We start from the raw sequence: 19864 nt of genomic DNA, 5'->3' as shown, positions 1-19864 counted from the left end.
GGCACGGAGGGCGCGGACGGCATCCTCCGTGCCTTACAAAGTCATGCAGGTAGTTAACTTTTTTTACGTTTTGGGGGCAGATTTTGGCCTCGTAAGTCCTTTAAGGCCTAATTATTTACCGTATATACTCGCATATAAGCCGACCCATATATATGCAGGCCGTGTGATCCCCCCAGTGTGTACCAGTATAGCTAGATTAGTGCCCAGTATGGGTAGGTAGTGCCTCAGTATAGCTAGTATAGTGCCCAGTATGTATAGGTAGTGCCCCAGTATAGCTAGTAAAGTGCCCAGTATAGCTAGTATAGTGCCCAGTCTGGGTAGGTAGTGCCCCAGTATAGCTAGTATAGTGCCCAGTATAGCTAGTATAGTGCCCCAGTATTGGTAGGTAGTGTCCCAGTAGAGCTAGTAAAGTGCACAGTATAGCTAGTATAGTGCCCAGTATAGCTAGTAAAGTGCCCAGTATAGCTAGTATAGTGACCCAGTATTGGTAGGTAGTGCCCCAGTAGAGCTAGTAAAGTGCACAGTATAGCTAGTATAGTGCCCAGTATAGCTAGCAAAGTGCCCAGTATAGCCAGTAAAGGGCCCAGTATAGCCAGTAAAGGGCCCAGTATAGCCAGTATAGTGCCCAGTATAGCCAGTATAGTGCCCAGTATAGCTAGTAAAGTGCCCAGTATAGCCAGTAAAGTGCCCAGTATAGCCAGTAAAGTGTCCAGTATAGCCAGTATAGTGCCCAGTATAGTGCCCAGTATAAGCCAGTATAGTGCCCAGTATAGCTAGTATAGAGCTCAGTATAGCAAGTATAGTGCCCAGTTTAGCCAGTAAAGTGCCCAGTATAGCCAGTAAAGTGCCCAGTATAGCCAGTATAGTGCCCAGTATAGTGCCTAGTATAGCCAGTATAGTGCCCAGTATAGCGATCCCCCCTGGCCGCTCCCTCTGCTATTACCTGTTCAGCCAGCGGCCGCTTCCTCTAATCCGGGTGCCCCTCTCGCTCTGCTCTCCATCATGCGTATTAGTGTATCACAGCAGCGCGCCCGGCGCTGCTGCTGTGACGAGGCAGGAGAGAGCGGTTCCCCTGGTAACGGCGATACACCGCGCGGACCACCACCCACCACCCAAGACTCGCATACAAGCCAACCCCCCAACTTTTGGCCCCCTTTTTGGAGGTTAAAAATTCGGCTTGTATGCGAGTATATACGATAATACAATCAGAAATTAAGTGTATATTATTGATCAGCTTATTAGATATGTGTGAACACTATGGGCCTGATTCACAAAGCGGTGCTAACAGTTAGCACGCTGGTGAAAAGCCCTTTATCATGCCTAAACTCAGTTTAGGCATGATAAGTTTAGGTGTGATAAGTTTAGGCATGATAAGTTTAAGCACCAACTGCGTTAGCACCGCAGTGCACAGCTGATCAAAAGTTTTGCGCTAGCAAAGTCTGGTGCACTTCGCATAGAGTTTAATGGCGCTGCTTTCCGTGCGGGACTTTGCACGCTATTTACACTTATCTAAACTTAGCATGCCTAAACTTATCACACCTAAACTTATCACACCTAAACTTATCACGCCTAAACTGGCTTTTCACCAGCGTGGTGCAATGGTTATCACGCCTAAAGTCTCTAACTGGGTTAGCACCGCTTTGTGAATCGAGCCCCTTGTGATTAACATTTTGCGTATAAAGCAGGCTTTTAGTTTTAGCAGTGTATATCTTTTTTTTTTTTTTTTTTTGAAAAACAATTTTTATTTTCAAAATATAAGACAGTACAGTTAACAACAATAACAACCCCACCCCCACCCTATCCCACCCCCCTCCATATCCGGTTCCAATCGAGGTAAGTATATCGTCCACAGTGCATAGACACAAGATTATACAATATCAACAGGTATTAGCAGTCAGAGTTACCAAATTGCATCACATATGTATTTAAGGAGGTTTACAAATCCAGCTTAAATTTGGATAGCCATTTGGTCCAGATCTTATAAAATTTCTTTTGTGAGCCTCTGTTAACATATATTGCTTTATAAATAGGCAAGTCACTGTTAATAGCTTGGGTTAATGCATCTAAAGTAGGAGGATTAGCGGACTTCCAACAGAGGGCAATTTGTCTTCTGGCATAAAAGAGCAGTATTCTGGCAAGTAATAATTTTTTTCCGAGAGAACTTTGGTACCGAATATATTAAGCAACATGCTTTTGGGTGTGGAAGGAATAGCTGGGCTAACTACCTCAAAAAGTAGGGCATGGACATTGTCCCAATAGTGTTTAAGTTTGGGGCAGGACCAGAAAATGTGTATAAAGTTGGCACTGGACTCGTTGCATCTCCAACAGCTGTCCTGATTGTCAGGGCCGATTTTGGACAGTTTATATGGGGTAAGGTATGCTTGGTATAGAAATTTTAACGCTGATAGTTTATGTCGAGCTGCTATTGGGGTGGAAATGAACACAGATACCGAGTCATTCCACTCAGCATCGGTAAGGTCTGATAACTCTCTCTTCCACAACATGTATGGTTTGGCTTTACAAGAGTTTTTAGTATTGATAAGGGTGTTATAGATAAGAGATATAAGACCTGTTTGGTTAGTATGTGATAGAATATCTTCAATAGGATGAGACTGCATTATCAGTGTTGGAGAAGCAAATTGAGCGTGGAATGCGTGCAGTGTATATCTTGACCTTAGATGGTTAAACTTACTAACAAAAACAAATACTGCGTTACATGTGAATATTTCTTCAATACTATCTCACTTTTAACCTTGTAGGAATAAACAGCTCGCTTCCAGAAATAATACTGTAAATTACAATAATCTAATTCTGTTTCTGTTTGTACTCACAAATCTTGAAATTCACCCGAATAATCTGCAAACCATTTAAGCATTTGTACACAGTCTAGGCTAGGGGGATGATCATTTCTCTGCATTAATATGAGATTCTGACACCACCATCACAGCATATACCTAGCTGTTGTGTTCAGTGAAACCACCTCATCACAGCATATACCTAGCTGTTGTGTTCAGTGAAACCACCTTATCATAGCATATACCTGACTGTTGTGTTCAGTGAAACCACCATCACAGCATATACCAAGCTGTTGTGTTCAGTGAAAGCACCTCATCACAGCATAATCATATACCTGACTGTTGTGTTCAGTGAAACCACCTCATCACAGCATATACCTAGCTGTTGTGTTCAGTGAAACCACCTCATCACAGCATATACCTAGCTGTTGTGTTCAGTGAAACCACCTCATCACAGCATATACCTAGCTGTTGTGTTCAGTGAAACCACAACACTACCTCATCACAGCATATACCTAGCTGTTGTGTTCAGTTAAACCACCTCATCACAGCATATACCTGACTGTTGTGTTCAGTGAACCCACCTCATCACAGCAGATACCTGACTGTTGTGTTAAGTGAAACCACCTCATCACAGCATATACCTAGCTGTTGTGTTCAGTGAAACCACAACACCACCTCATCACAGCATATACCTAGCTGTTGTGTTCAGTGACATCACAACACCACCTCATCACAGCATATACCTAGCTGTTGTGTTCAGTGAAACCACCTCATCACAGCATATACCTAGCTGTTGTGTTCAGTGAAACCACCTCATCACAGCATATACCTGACTGTTGTGTTCAGTGAAAGCACCTCATCACAGCAGATACCTGACTGTTGTGTTCAGTGAACCCACCTCATCACAGCATATACCTGACTGTTGTGTTCAGTGAAACCACCTCATCACAGCATATACCTAGCTGTTGTGTTTAGTGAAAGCACCTCATCACAGCATATACCTGACTGTTGTGTTCAGTGAAACCACAACACCACCTCATCACAGCATATACCTAGCTGTTGTGTTCAGTGAAATCACCTTATCACAGCATATACCTAGCTGTTGTGTTCAGTGAAACCACCTCATCACAGCATATACCGTATTTTTCGGACTATAAGACGCTCCGGACCATAAGAGTGGCTGGGTGGTGTAATGGTTAAGGGCTCTGCCTCTGACACAGGAGACCAGGGTTCAAATCTCGGCTCTGCCTGTTCAGTAAGCCAGCACCTATTCAGTAGGAGACCTTAGGCAAGTCTCCCTAACACTGCTACTGCCTATAGAGCGCGCCCTAGTGGCTGCAGCTCTGGCGCTTTGAGTCCGCCAGGAGAAAAGCGAGATATAAGTGTTATTTGTCTTGTCATAAGACGCACCTAGGTTTAGAGGGAAAAAACTAGGGAAAAAAAATATACCAAACCTGGTACATCTATGGTCCGGGGCATCTTGTGGATGTTCCCTCTTGTACTTCTTGTGTTCAACTTTTACCTCTTGTGCCTCCCTGTGTCCTCCTCCTACCCCCCTTGTGTCTTCTGCTGTCCCCATCTGTCCCCCTGTATCCTCTGTTTGTGCCCCTGTGTCCTCTACTAGTCCCACTGTGTCCTCAGCTTGTCCCCCTATGTGCTGTGCATGTCCCCATGTGCTATGCTTGTGCTGTTGTGTCCTCCTCAGCTTGTCCTTGTGTCCTCAGCTTGTCACCCTTTGTGCTATGCTTGTCCCCCTATGCGCTATGCTTGTCCTATGTGCTATGCTTGTCCCCCTATGTGCTCTGTTTGTGCCCCTGTGTCCTCAGCTTGTCCCCCTATGTGCTATGCTTGTCCCCCTGTGTGCTATGTTTGTCCTGTTGTGTCCTCAGCTTGCCACCCTGTGTCCTCTGTTTGTGTCCTGTGTCCCCAGCTGGCCCTGTGTCCTCTGCTTTTCCTCCTGTGTCCTCTATTTGTCCCCTGTGTCCCCAGCTGGTCCCCCTGTGTTCTATGCTTGTCCTCTAGCATGTCTTCCTCCACTAACAGCCCCCGCAGTGTAATTAGAGCAGTATATTACAATTGCCCCCGCTGAGTAATTAGCAAGCAGCCAAGTATAAATGCCCCCCGCAGTGTAATTAGCATACATACAATGCTATTGTCCCCCGCAGTGTAATTACCGCCATACATACAATGCTATTGCCCCCCGCAGTGTAATTAGCATCATACGTACAATGCTTTTGCCCCCTGCAGTGTAATTAGCAGCCAAGTATTACCCGATCCTGGAGGTCCGCGCGGCTCAGAGACCTCTCCTACGCGTCATTCTTCCTCCTAGTGCCGGCTGCCTGTAATGACGCGTTCAGGAAAAGCCGGCACTAGGAGGAAGAATGACGTGTAGGAGAGGTCTCTGAGCCGCGCGGACTTCCAGGATTGGGTAATATTCGGCTGCTAATTACACTGCGGGGGGCAATAGCATTGTATGTATGCCGGTAATTACACTGCGGGGGGCAATAGCATTTTATGTATGCCGCTAATTACACTGCGGGGGGCAGTTATACTTGGCTGCTTGCTAATTACTCAGCGGGGGCAATTGTAATATACTGCTCTAATTACACTGCGGGGGGCGACTATACATGGCCGCCGCTAAAAAAAACACACAGCGGTTTTGCGTACTGCCACTAATTACAGTGGAGGGGGCAGGCGGAGAAAGACAGAGTGAGAAAGAGAGGACATAGGAACTGCAAAGGGAGTCCCCGACATTGCAGCGAAGCGGCGGTTTTGTATCGGCGGACGTTCGTATGTCGGGGGCTCCCTGTATTCGGACCATAAGACGCAGTGACTTTTCCCCCCTACTTTTGGGGGAGAAAAAGTGCGTCTTATAGTCCGAAAAATACGGTACCTAGCTGTTGTGTTCAGTGAAAGAACCTCATCACAGCATATACCTGACTGTTGTGTTCAGTGAAAGCACCTCATCACAGAATATACCTGACTGTTGTGTTCAGTGAACCCACGTAAGTGCACGCAGTGTGATATACCACTCTGTGCATACCTGTTAACTGCTGCACCTGTGTGACTGCACATTGTATTAGTCAAATCAGTGCATACCTTTCACTTCATCCCCCCCCGGTATGGACAAAACAGACAAAACAGGTAGAGGAAGAAGTAGAGCCAGACCCAGAGGAAGGCCACCTGGCAGGTGTGTGCGTGATTGTGTTGATGTGATTTCGTGCGGCAGTGGCCCAAAGTACAGTGCTCAGAAGAAGGGACGTCCATATCACTTCCCAAGATTGTCAGGACGTGGTTGACTATTTAACACAGAACACCTCATCTTCTGCAGCCACCAGCGCTACTACAAGCACCACATCCGCTGCATTTGACACTTCGCAAGAGTTATTTGGTGTGGAAATCACTGATTCACAGCCAATACTGCTACAACAAGATGAAGGCACTAAGCAAGTTACACCACCTCATATGTCTGAGTTAGGTGGCGATACTATGGACGTAACGTGTGAGGAGGGGGATGATGAAGTACCTGGTGTTGGTGGTGTCTGAAGAAAGCGAAGCTGGGCAGGATGATTATGATGATGATTATACAGATGCCACGTATGTTCCCAATAGAGGAGATGACCAGGGGGACAGTTCAGAGTGGGAGTCAGAGAGGAGTAGGAGGAGATGAGTCCCTGAAAGAAGCAGAGGGAGCTCGTCCTCAGAAACAGCTGGTGGCAGTGTCCGGCGCCATGTATCGCCACCTATGGACAGCCAGCCAACATGCCCTTCAATGTCAGCTGTTGATGCCACCATAGTGCCATTACCCCAGGGGGGCTCAGCGGTTTGGAAATGTTTTAATGTGTGTGCCATCTGTTGTCTCTGCTTCCAAAATTTGAGCTGTGGAAAGGCCAACACTCACGTAGGGATAAGTGCCTTATGAAGACACCTGTAGAAAAGGCACAAACAGAAATGGGAAGAACACCTGAGGAAAAGCAGCACACAAAAGACAAGCCACCCTCCGCCTCCTCTTCCTCCTTCAGGTGCAGCATCTTCAGCCGCTTTCTCCCTTGCACCTTCACAGCCACCCTCCTCCACTCCGCCTCTACCCTTGAGCGGTTCCTGCTCCTCAGCCCACAGCAGCCAGGTGTCCGTGAAGGAAATCTTTGAGCGGAAGAATCCAATTTCTGCCAGTCACCCTCTTGCCCGGCGTCTGACAGCTGGCATGGCGGAACTATTAGCTCGGCTTTCCGTAAATTTGTGGCCATTGGGACACCGCAGTGGAAGATACTAGGCCGCAATTATTTTTCTAAAAAGGCCATACCCAAACTGTACCGTGAGGTTGAGAGGCAAGTGGTGTCATCTCTGGCAAAGAGCGTTGGGTCAAGGGTCCACCTGACCACGGATGCCTGGTCTGCCAAGCACGGGCAGGGCCGCTACATTACGTACACAGCCCATTGGGTCAACCTCCTCCTCCTTGCCTGAGTGGCAGTTCAACTCTAGTGGTGCTGCCATCTCCTCCTCTCCAGCTACACAGCCCCATCTCCCCAGAGCCTACGCTGCATGCCAGGTACGACGGTGTCACGCCATCTTAGACATGTCTTGCCTCAAAGCGGTGAGTCACACTGGACCAGCTCTCCTGGCTGCTCTTAGAGAGGTGGAACAATGGCTGACCCCGCACCAGCTGGATATCGGCAGCAATCTCCTTTCCGCTTTCAATTTGGGAAAGCTGACACATGTACCCTGCATGGCACATGTGCTGAATCTGGTCGATCAAAGATTTGTGTCTAAGGACCCAGGCTTAGAGGATGTCCTGAAGCAGGCCAGGAAGTTGTGTGGGCATTTCAGGTGGTCTTACACGGCCATGGCCCACTGTGCAGACATTCATCGGAGAAACAACTTGCCGGTCATACGCTTGATATGCGATAACTCGACTCGCTGGAATTTGACCCTGCTCATGTTCTCTCACCTGCTAGAACGGGAGAAAGCCGTCACCCAGTACCTGTACAATTACAGTAGAAGGACACAATCTGGGGAGATGGGGATGTTGTGGCCCAACAACTGGACACTGATGAGAAATGTATGCAGGCTCATGCGGCCATTTGAGGAGGTGACCAACCTGGTGAGTCGCAGTGAAGGCATCGTCAGCGACTTGATCCCCTACGCTTACTTCCTGGAGCGTGCCATGCATAGAGTGGTGGATCAAGCTGTGGAGGAGTGTGAAGAGGAACAGTTACGGCTGGAAGATTCGTGGGAGTGATTTTCATCAGACCCAGATGTTTTCTCAACACCTGCGGCAGCACAGAGGGGGGAGGAGAAAGAAGAGTCGTGTGGGGAAGAAGAGGTGTCAGACTCGGAGGATGACGAGGAAGGTGTTTCTTTGGAGGAGGAAGAGGCGGCGGCAGAAGAACAACCGCAGCAGCTGTCGCAGGGGGCTTGTGCTGCTCCACGTTCCCGTGGTATTGTTCGTGGCTGGGGGGAGGAAGAGAACTGAGGAAGAGCAAGAGCATATGGATAGTATGTCTGCATCCGAATTTGTACAGATGGCCTCTTTCATGCTGTCCAGCCTGTTGAGGGACCCCCGTATAAAAAAACTCAAGGGGAATGACCTGTACTGGGTGGCCACGCTACTAGACCCTCGGTACAGGCACAAAGTGGCAGACCTGTTACCAACTTACCTGAAGGCGGAAAGGATGCAGCACATGCAGAACAAGCTGGCAATTATGCTTTACAACAATGCATTTAAGGGTGATGTGACAGCACAACGCAATAAAGTTACCACTGGCAGTAATTCTCCTCCCATGTCCATGCAGGCAAGGACAGGATGCTCCAGCGATCTCATGGTGATGTCGGACATGCGGATATTCTTTAGTCCAACGCCTCACCGTAGCCCTTTGGGATCCACCCTCCACCAACGCCTGGACCGGCAGGTAGCCAACTACCTGGCCTTAAGTGTGGATGTAGACACTGTGAGCAGCGACGATGAACCCTTGGACTACTGGGTGCGCAGGCTTGACCTGTGGCCAGAGCTGTCCCAATTTGCCATCCAACTTCTCTCTTGCCCTGCCACAAGCGTCCTGTCAGAAAGGACCTTCAGTGCAACTGGAGGCATTGTCACTGAGAATAGAAGTCGCCTAAGTCATAAAAGTGTTCAGTACCTCACCTTTATCAAAATGAATGAGGCATGGATCCCGGATGGCTACTGTCCGCCCGAAGACTAAGTCAGTCCCCACACACAGCATCTCTGCCTGCACACCGTGTGACTGGCGACTGCTGGCTGCCTGCCCCAAGACTAAGTCGCTCCCCACACAGCACCTCTGCCCACCGGCCGCTTGACTGCCTTCTCCGCCACCACCAACAGGGTCCAGGACTCCAGGCAGATTCCTGAATTTTGTACATAGCAAGGAAATGAACAGTGCTACTTAAAAACAGGCAAGTGCCTACCTGCAAAAGAGTGCAAGCCCCACTTGTGGAGTCGAATACACACCGAGCATACACATGACTTGTCTACCACTGGAGGAGGATGTTAGTTTCCTGTAACAGCTTGCATGCAACCTATTAAGTACTCGTCCCTCCCACTGCGAAGAAGTCGATCCTCCATGGGAGGGGCCTAACACTAACTAAATCCTAACCTATGTATATGCATAGCCTGGGTGCGGCTAATCAAATAAAATCGAAAAATGAAAATTGCGCAAAAGGTGGATCAGCGCAACACCAGGCCGCCTCCGAATGGCCTCCAATCAGAGGTGCGCTGAGGCGTACATCAAAAAAGGGCGTCGGGAAAAAAGGGCACGTGGTGTAAACGATAAACAGTATTATCGTTTATTGAAATATTGTGTAGAATTTCGTTTACAAATAGTGTTTTAAGAATTTATAAATCACTAAATAATGTGTATCAGATCGGCAATTCTTAAAACGTTAATTTACCCTATTTCTATACTGAAACTTATATTTACGTTTATTAAAAACCCTCCCTGTACCTATCCCTAACCCCTAGACCCCCTGTTGGTGCCTAAACCTAAGACCCCCCTGTTGGTGCCTAAACCTAAGACCCCCCTGTTGGTGCCTAAACCTAAGACCCCCCTGTTGGTGCCTAAACCTAAGACCCCCCCAGTTGGTGCCTAAACCTAAGACCCCCCTGTTGGTGCCTAAACCTAAGACCCAATGTTGGTGCCTAAACCTAAGACCCCCCAGTTGGTGCCTAAACCTAAGACCCCCCAGTTGGTGCCTAAACCTAAGACCCCCCTGTTGGTGCCTAAACCTAAGACCCCCCAGTTGGTGCCTAAACCTAAGACCCCCCAGTTGGTGCCTAAACCTAAGACCCCCCTGTTGGTGCCTAAACCTAAGACCCCCCTGTTGGTGCCTAAACCTAAGACCCCCTATGGATAATAATGTTTTACAGACATTAATAAATAAAAAATGTAAATAAAAAAATGTAATTAATTTTTTTGGGTGGATAATAATGTTTTAGAAATGTTTTAGAAATAGTGATTTAGTATCTTCATAAACGTTATTCGTCACGGGCTCATTTTGTAAAGTTAAATCATCACAAACATAGTTATAAATCCTTAAAAATCTCCGGGCGCCGTTTGTTAAAACGTTAATAATCTCCGGCGCCTTTTTTTCCCTGTTCGGCGCCCATTAACCACCCTGGCGGTATTGACGAGCTCAGCTCGTCCAGGAAAAACTTGCTGAAAGCGGTATTGACGAGCTGAGCTCGTCAATACCGCCAGGGAGATTTCTTGTTTCTCTTCCCCGCCGGCTGCACTTTTCCCTCATCAGAGGGATTCCCCAGGATGGCTGGATGCCTGTCAGCACGCTGTGGGTAGCGATCTGTGCTACCCACAGCATACAGAACTAGCATCCAGCCACCCTGGGAATCCCTGTGCAGCCGGCGGGGCAGAGAATGTGTGGGGCTGTGCAGGGATTCCCCTTCTTTGCCGGCGGGTGGCTGGTGCGGGGATCCTCTCTGTGCGGGGGGCCGGGTGGGGATCCCCGTACTGTGCATGCGGGTGACCCTTTTGTGTATGCGGGGGAGCGGGTATCCCCTTCTATGGGGCTGGTCTTGGCCGGTCGGGGACACCCCCTTCTGTGGTGGGGGGAAGGTGGGTGTCCCCATGTATGTGGGCTGTGGGTGGCCTCTCCCTCCTCTTCCCCCATCCCTCCCTCTCTGTCCCCCGTGTCCCCCCCCCCCCCCCGAGTCTCCCCCCCTGTCAGAAGCCCTGCTTTACTCACCTGAGGGCTTTCTCCTGCGCCGGCCGCGATGGACACCCTCCTCCTCCATCGCCGAAGTCCCGGTCTGTGTAATTACAGTACGCAGCTTGGTGACGTCACCAAGCTGCGTACTGTAATTACAGAGAACACGAGACTTCGCGATGGAGGAGGAAGTGTGCCGCTTCCGCCGCAGGAGAAAGCCCTCAGGTGAGTAGATCAGGGCTTCTTACAGGGGGGAGACACGGGATGGGGGGGGGACACGGGGGACAGAGAGGGAGGGATGGGGGAAGAGGAGGGAGAGGCCACCCACAGCCCACATACATGGGGACACCCACCTTCCCCCCACCACAGAAGGGGGTGTCCCCGACCGGCCAAGACCAGCCCCATAGAAGGGGATACCCGCCCCCCCCGCACACACAAAAGGGTCACCCGCATGCACAGTACGGGGATCCCCCCGGCCCCCCGCACAGAGAGGATCCCCACACCAGCCACCCGCCGGCAAAGGGGAATCCCTGCACAGCCCGCATAGATGGGGACACCCACCTCCCCCCCACCACAGAAGGGGGTGTCCCCGACCGACCACGACTAGCCCCCATAGAAGGATGATACCTGCCGCCCCCCCCCCAATGCACACACAGAAGGGCCACCCACACGCACAGTATGGGGATTCCCCCCCCCCCCACAGAGGGGATCCCCGCCGGCCACTACCAGCCAGCACAGAAGGGGAGCCCCCCCCACAGAAGGGACACCCGGCCACAGTTAGGGGGCATCGGGGGCAATGGGGTTGGGGGGGCAGAGGCACCCGCAAACCTAGCTCCCTATACATATGACTCCCTAGACCTGGCTGCACATCTGTCTCCTATACACCTGGCTGCACATCTGTCTCCTATACACCAGCAAACATCTTGCTCCCTATATACCTGGCAAAACATCTGGCTAACTATACCTGGCTGCACATCTGGCTAACTACACCTGGCTGCACATCTGGCTAACTATACCTGGCTGCACATCTGGCTAATACATCTGGCTATACATCTGGGTCTTATACTCACCATTGGCATGCTGATCCCTCGCCGCGTACCTCTGATAGCTTCTCCAGTGCCTTCTTCCATGTCCCTTGGCGGATTTTGCTTCTCCCTTGGCGATCACATGTCCCCCGTCGATCGGCGTTGATGGCACCAATGTCACACAGCATCATCAAAATCTCGCAGCAAACACTTTTTTTTTTTATTGAATTCAATACAATAACCTGTATTGAATTCAATATAAAAAAAAAAAATGATTGCAAAAAAAAAAATTGGTTGAAAATTATTGGAAATTAATTGAACCACTTTTTGCACGGAAATCCTGGGGAAATAGAACGCCAGGGTGGCTAAACGATATTTATAATGGGAGTGAATGGGGCGCCCTTTTTGTCCACTTGTCTCACGCGCCCAAATCTCCTGCTTCCGCGCTGAGCCCCCCCAGAATTTTTAAGGCTGCTGCAAGCAGCGGCAGCTATAATAATTTTTCTGGGGCGTCTACATGCCTGCCTAATTTTTGTGACTGCACTGCGGGCGGCTGCAACAACAAAAGGCATGTACATGTGCCCATCCCCCTTCATGATCATTACCTTGCCGCGGTAAAGGGGCTTGTGTATCACAATGAAGCAATGACCGCCGGCTATATGAGTGTCTCGGGGGTTGGCACACCAAATATAATAAGGTCGTTGTCTCATTGTGGTCAGACCAAATTTGATCAGCTGGACAGTCACTGTTCTGTCATTCAGCTACATCACCCGGGAGACCATATGGGCTGTAAAGCCACCATCACCTGCACTCTCGTCATGGTGCGCACCAGTCCAGCACGGCCGTCAGTACACAAACGGTTGTTTGCAGCCACTGAATACCTTTCACTGCATCTGTGACTGCACATTGTATTATACCTGGCAGTCAGTGCATACCTTTCACTTGAATGGATGGCAGACTTGCCCTCCATAACAGATTCTCCTGAAAGGCAAGTGATGTTGTCATTGTCCGCCATAACAGATTCTCATTACAGGATTTAAAATTGATTCATCTAATATACAGCAGGGCCTCGAAAGTCCTCCTCCTGTATTGTTATTTTTAGCACAAACAAGTCTCTTCTGCTTGTTGCCTGTCCTTAGCAGTGGTTTCCTAGCAGATATTCTACCATGAAGGTCTGATTCATACAGTCTCCTCTTAACGGAATTGAGCCCTCATTCCCAGGCCATTACCCGTGGCCACTCACAAATGGCAGACTTGCCCTCCAGAGGATTCTTATAGAAGGCTCATGGTGCAAGAATTGGCCGCCATAGGTTCTCGTTAAAGGATTTAAAGTTGATTCATTACATCAGGGCCTCGAAAGTCCTCCTTTATTGTTATTTTTGGTCACTACCTTGGAGTGGGCATGCCATGCCTGCTGCCCTCCTTGCCTGAATGTGTGGTTGTAGCCGTTTCTTAGGCTACAACTCCGGACCGGAATCAGACCAGGAAGGATTCCCCGACCATTACCCATGGTCAGTGGTCACAATGGCAGACTTGACCTCCATAACAGATTCTCGCCAGAGACCAAACTGGTGAATCGCAGTGAAGGCACCATCAGACTTGCCCTCCATAACAGATTCTCGTTAAAGGCTTTAAAGTTGATTCATTACATCAGGGCCTTGAAAGTCCTCCTGTATTGTTATTTTTGGTCACTACCTCGGGGCGGGCATGCCATGCCTGCTGCCCTCTTTGCATGGATGTGTGGTGGTAGCCGTTTCTTAAGCTACACCTCCGGACCGGAATCAGACCAGGAAGGATTCCCCGGCTATTACCCATGGTCAGTGGTCACAATGGCAGACGTGACCTCCATAACAGATTCTCATTAAAGGATTTAAAGTTGATTCATTACAGCAGGGCCTCGAAAAAGTCGTGGTTGGTTCTTTTTACTTTTACAGTCAGGACCAGTGTATCCTCTGCCGTGCCTGCTGCCTTCCTTGGGGTAGCCGTTTCTTAGGTTCCAACTCCGGAACAGAATCGAAGCAGGATTTCCGGCCTTTTTATTACCCGCCGTGGACACCATGGTACTGAGAAAGTACCAAAGAAAGTTTCACACAGTTGAATGAATGGCAGACTTGCCCTCCATAACCATTCTTGGCAAATGCTTTCGACTTGGTTTGTCTTACGCTGAGTCAAGGGTCCACAGATGCCTGGTCTGCAAAGCGTGGTCAGGGCAGGTACAGTAACAGGACTATAACAGCATGGGTCTCAGGCCCCCACTTCGGACCGGAATAAAACCCTGATTCCCCAACCATTACCCTTGGTCACAATGGCAGACTTAGAATTCTTGTTGAAGGTACTGAACCGCAAGCAGAAAATGTAATTTAAAAAAAAATTGATGTAAGCTTTAACAACGGTAGAGAAAGAACCATGGAAAGTTGATAAGGCAGTCCGACATTACCTAACCTGACATCACTGAGTGAGGAAGAGCAATCTCGCCATCGTGCGCAGTAGTCCAGCACGGCCGTCACTACACAAACAGCTGTTTGCGGTGCGTTACACAGTGAGTTTGGTCTGTCAGTGTGAAGCAGTACACTAATTACACTCTAATTGCAGTCACCCAGTAAAAGGTATGCACTGAATGTGCTGGGCCTAAGTGTTCGCGGTTCACCGCAAACTCAAACCAACTAAGTTTGTGCGAACAAGTTCTCTGGCGAACCGTTCAGGCCATCTCTACTTATGGATTGATATGGCTCCATTGGATAGGCTTGTTGGGAATTTTTCCTACTCAGAGAGTGGAGTAAAACATGGAGACACATACCATATACTGTAAAGCAGATATAGAAATTAAATATTGCCTGTGTTTGCTAAAATGGAAGTACATACCTCTTTCACGAACCACTGGCAGTAAGCAATAGCAATCCACTCCCGAGCATGAATTCCACAGTCCATAAATATGGCTTTCTTTGTCTTGGCAGAAGGAAATCCAATCTGTGAATGACACAAATATATATCAATAATATTAATAATAAAAAAGAGATTTATAGTTACTGAGTTATACTGTTCTGTTGTGTTGTTGTAACATCAGCCAAGTAGAGCAATGGATTCGAAAGTAGACCTGTACAATATTGAGATGCCATTTTCCAGGTCCCTTCAAGAGCAAAATATAGTTTCTCCTTATGTATGTATAGAAGAGGACTTAAGGTGCATACATGTACAAATAATGTCACCTGCAGTGATCAGGGCTCCATCCCTCATGCAACAGTTCAAGGTGACAGTTCAAGGTGAAGTGCCATACAGACATATTATGAGGCTGCAGCCCTGCGACACACTCTGGTGCTGTGGAGGGGGATGAGGAATAATGGAAAACATGCCAGAGTTACTTACAGAGGGAGGGATAAGGAGGAGAACAGTGCACTCACCTGAGACGATCTGGCACTCCAGATCTCTTGGAAATGTATTAGGGAAGCTCCACATGTGCCAGATTATTGGCAGAGACAGTCCCAACTGGCTGTATAGGCCAAGAATCCTCTAATGCAGGGGTAGGGAACCTATGGCTTGGGAGACAGATGTGGCTCCTTTGATGGCTACATCTGGCTCACAGACAAACTTAGTAGGGGTTGATTCACTAAGCTACACTGCTCAGGAAGCGCAGCTTAGTGTGGCAGCGCAAGTAACATTTTCAAAGTAGGCACGCTACTGCTGTAGCATGCACTATTAACTTACTTGCGCTCCCCAGGAAACTAACGGCTCAGGGGCCAGAGGAGGACGCTGACCCTGATGTCTCTGTTGGATGGTCCATCCTGTTCCCCATGACAGCACACATGCTGCGCTGCCTGCGCACAGACCCCAGGGTCAAGCGGATGCCAGCGAGGGAGGGCACCTGCATCAGCATGATCCTGGACCCACGGCTAAGGGGGAAGTGGGATCAGTTTCTGCCTGCCAGAGACCGTGAGCAGTGAGCAAGGGAGTTGCAAGAGATCCTTGTTCAGCGACTGGAGGAAGCCTTCCCCCCGCCTTCTACTCCCTCTGTCCCTGTCCAGCAGCCAGCACAGCAGCCGGTATCTGCTGCCAGCAGCAGCGTCAGGTGCCCAGGAGACCTGCTGTCATTGACGCAGGCGTTCTACATGATGGTACAGCAGCCGAGAGAGGAGGTGCGTGCAGCAGCCCCCTTCTCTGAGAGTCACAGCCAGCGCATGACCCGGAAGGTGGCCGACTACATGGGGTCCTTTAGTGGGCTTGACACCAGCAGCGCAGAGTCTGGGGACCCTATGGAGTACTGGGTGGAGCGCTTGCACATCTGGAGGGAGCTGCCGCAGTACGCCATGGAAGTATTGTCTTGCCCCCCTTCCAGCGTGCTCTCCTAGATGTGCTTCAGTGCGGCCGGTGGCATGGTCACCGAGAAGCGCTCTCGTCTGTCCACAGAAGGCGTGGAAAGACTGACATTTTTGAAGATTAACCAGGTCTGGATAGAAGGCATGTTCCTGGCACCTGTTGCCGGCGAGAGGAGGACATGAGGTGCCTGGGAATTACAATACATTTCCTGCTGCCATACGTGACTCCTCCTCCTCCTGCTGCTGCATTTATTTATTTATGAATTTATGTATGTATTTATTGTATTTATACGTGACTCCTCCTGCTGCTGCTGCATTGATTTATGAATTTATGAATTTATTTATGTATTTATTGCATTTATACGTGACTCCTCCTGCTTCTGCATTTATTTACAGTGGCTTGCAAAAGTATTCGGCCCCCTTGAAGTTTTCCACATTTTGTCATATTACTGCCACAAACATGAATCAATTTTATTGGAATTCCACATGAAAGACCAATACAAAGTTGTGTACACGTGAGAAATGGAACAAAAATCATACATGATTCCAAACATTTTTTTACAAGTCAATAACTGCAAAGTGGGGTGTGCGTAATTATTCAGCCCCCTTTGGTCTGAGTGCAGTCAGTTGCCCATAGACATTGGCTGATGAGTGCTAATGACTAAATAGAGTGCACCTGTGTGTAATCTAATGTCAGTACAAATACAGCTGCTCTGTGACGACCTCAGAGGTTGTCTAAGAGAATATTGGGAGCAACAACACCATGAAGTCCAAAGAACACATCAGACAGGTCAAGGATAAAGTTATTGAGAAATTTAAAGCAGGCTTAGGCTACAAAAAGATTTCCAAAGCATTGAACATCCCACGGAGCACTGTTCAAACGATCATTCAGAAACGGAAGGTGTATGGCACAACTGTAAACCTACCAAGACAAGGCCATCCACCTAAACTCACAGGTCGAACAAGGAGAGCGCTGATCAGAAATGCAGTCAAGAGGTCCATGGTGACTATGGACGAACTGCAGAGATCTACAGCTCAGGTGGGGGAATCTGTCCATAGGACAACTATTAGTCATGCACTGCACAACATTGGCCTTTATGAAAGAGTGGCAAGAAGAAAGTCATTGTTAACAGAAAAGCATAAGAAGTCCCGTTTGCAGTTTGCCACAAACCATGCGGAGACACAGCAAACATGTGGAAGAAGGTGCTCTGGTCACATGAGGCCAGAACTGAACTTTTTGGCCAAAATGCAAAACGCTATGTGTGGCGGAAAACTAACACTGCACATCACTCTGAACACACCATCCCCACTGTCAAATATGGTGGTGTCATGTTCTGGGGGTGCTTCTCTTCAGCAGGGACAGGGAAGCTGGTCAGAGTTGATGGGAAGATGGATGGAGCCAAATACAGGGCAATCTTGGAAGAAAACCTCTTGGAGTCTGCAAAAGACCTGAGACTGGGGCGGAGGTTCACCTTCCAGCAGGACAACGACCCTAAACATAAAGCCAGGGCAACAATGGAATGGTTTAAAACAAAACATATCCATGTGTTAGAACGGCCCAGTCAAAGTCCAGATCTAAATCCAATTGAAAATCTGTGGCTAGATCTGAAAACTGCTGTTCACAAACACTGTCCATCTAATCTGACTGAGTTGGAGCTGTTTTGCAAAGAAGAATGGGCAAGGATTTAAGTCTCAAGATGTGCAAAGATGGTAGAGACATACCCTAAAAGACTGGCAGCTGTAATTGCAAAAGATGGTTCTACAAAGTATTGACTCAGGGGGGCTGAATAATTACGCACACCCCACTTTGCAGTTATTTATTTGTAAAAAATGTTTGGACTCATGTATGATTTTCGTTCCACTTCTTATGTGTACACCACTTTGTATTGGTCTTTCACGTGGAATTCCAATAAAATTAATTCATGTTTGTGGCAGTAATGTGACAAAATGTGGAAAACTTCAAGGGGGCCGAATACTTTTGCAAGCCACTGTATTTATGAATTTATGTATTTATTGTATTTATACGTGACTCCTCCTCCTCCTGCTGCTGCTTTTATTTATTTATTAATTTATTTATTGTATTTATACGTGACTCCTCCTCCTCTTTCTGCTGCTGCATTTATTTATTTATGAATGTATTTATGTATTTATTGTATTTATAAAGCGACAACATATTGTGCCGTGCTGATTTTCATCCTCCTGCTGTCTGTGGTCCCACCGCCAGGGTCCACACAATACATTGCCTGCTGCTAGTGCCACACGTCACTCCTCCTCCTCCTGCTGCTGCTGTATTTATCCTCCTGCTGTCTGTGGACCCACCGCCAGGGTCCACACAATACATTGCCTGCTGCCAGTGCCACACGTCACTCCTCCTCCTGCTGCTGCTGCTGTATTTAACCTCCTGCTGTCAGTGGTCCCACCGCCAGGGTCCACACAATACATTTTCTGCTGCCAGTGCCACACGTCACTCCTCCTCCTGCTGCTGCATTTATCCTCCTGCTGTCAGTGGTCCCACCACCAGGGTCCACACAATACATTGCCTGCTGCCAGTGTCACACGTCACTCATCCTCTTCCTGCTGTATTTATCCTCCTGCTGTCAGTGGTCCCACCGCCAGGGTCCACACAATACATTGCTTGCTGCCAGTGCCACACGTCACTCCTCCTCATGCTGCTGCTGTATTTATCCTCCTGCTGTCAGTGGTCCCACCGCCAGGGTCCACACAATACATTGCCTGCTGCCAGTGCCACATGTCACTCCTCCTCCTGCTGCTGCTGTATTTATCCTCCTGCTGTCAGTGGTCCCACCGCCAGGGTCCAAACAATACATTGCCTGCTGCCAGTGCCACACGTCACTTCTCCTCCTGCTGCTGCATTTATCCTCCTGCTTTCAGTGGTCCCACCACCAGGGTCCACACAATACATTGCCTGCTGCCAGTGCCACATGTCACTCCTCCTCCTGCTGCTGCTGCTGTATTTATCCTTCTGATGTCAGTGGTCCCCCAGCCAGGGTCCACACAATACATTGCCTGCTGCCAGTGCCACACGTCACTCCTTCTCCTGCTGCTGCTGTATTTATCCTCCTGCTGTCTGTGGTCCCACCGCCAGGGTCCACACAATACATTGCCTGCTGCCAGTGCCACACGTCACTCCTCCTCCTCCTCCTGCTGTATTTATCCTCCTGCTGTCAGTGCTCCCACCGCCAGGGTCCACACAATACATTGCCTGCAGCCAGTGCCACACGTCACTCCTCCTCCTGCTGCTGCTGTATTTATCCTCCTGCTGTCAGTGGTTCCACCACCAGGGTCCACACAATACATTGCCGGCTGCCAGTGCCACACATCACTCCTCCTCCTCCTCCTCCTCCTGCTGCTGCAGTATTAATCCTCCTGCTGTCAGTGGTCCCACCGCCAGGGTCCACACAATACATTGCCTGCTGCCAGTGCCACACGTCACTCCTCCTCCTCCTCCTGCTGCTGCTGCTGTATTTATCCTCCTGCTGTCTGTGGTCCCACCGCCAGGGTCCACACAATACATTGCCTGCTGCCAGTGCCACAC

At 48.9% G+C, this 19864-nt stretch overlaps 1 protein-coding gene across 1 annotated transcript in view; it reads right to left on the bottom strand.

The window, feature by feature from the left end:
• Window positions 1-19864, bottom strand: part of LOC137526134 (carboxypeptidase O-like) — a 967352-nt gene that overhangs the window by 709896 nt on the left and 237592 nt on the right. The window contains exon 5 of the mRNA XM_068247353.1: window positions 14861-14965. Coding sequence (XP_068103454.1) covers window positions 14861-14965 — 105 coding nt within the window. The remainder of the gene's footprint in view (window positions 1-14860; window positions 14966-19864) is intronic.

The sequence above is a fragment of the Hyperolius riggenbachi genome, chromosome 7 (assembly GCF_040937935.1).
Source record: "Hyperolius riggenbachi isolate aHypRig1 chromosome 7, aHypRig1.pri, whole genome shotgun sequence".
NCBI lineage: Eukaryota > Metazoa > Chordata > Amphibia > Anura > Hyperoliidae > Hyperolius > Hyperolius riggenbachi.
Note: the sequence above shows the minus strand (reverse complement) of the source record. Positions and strands in the feature narration are given on the sequence as shown.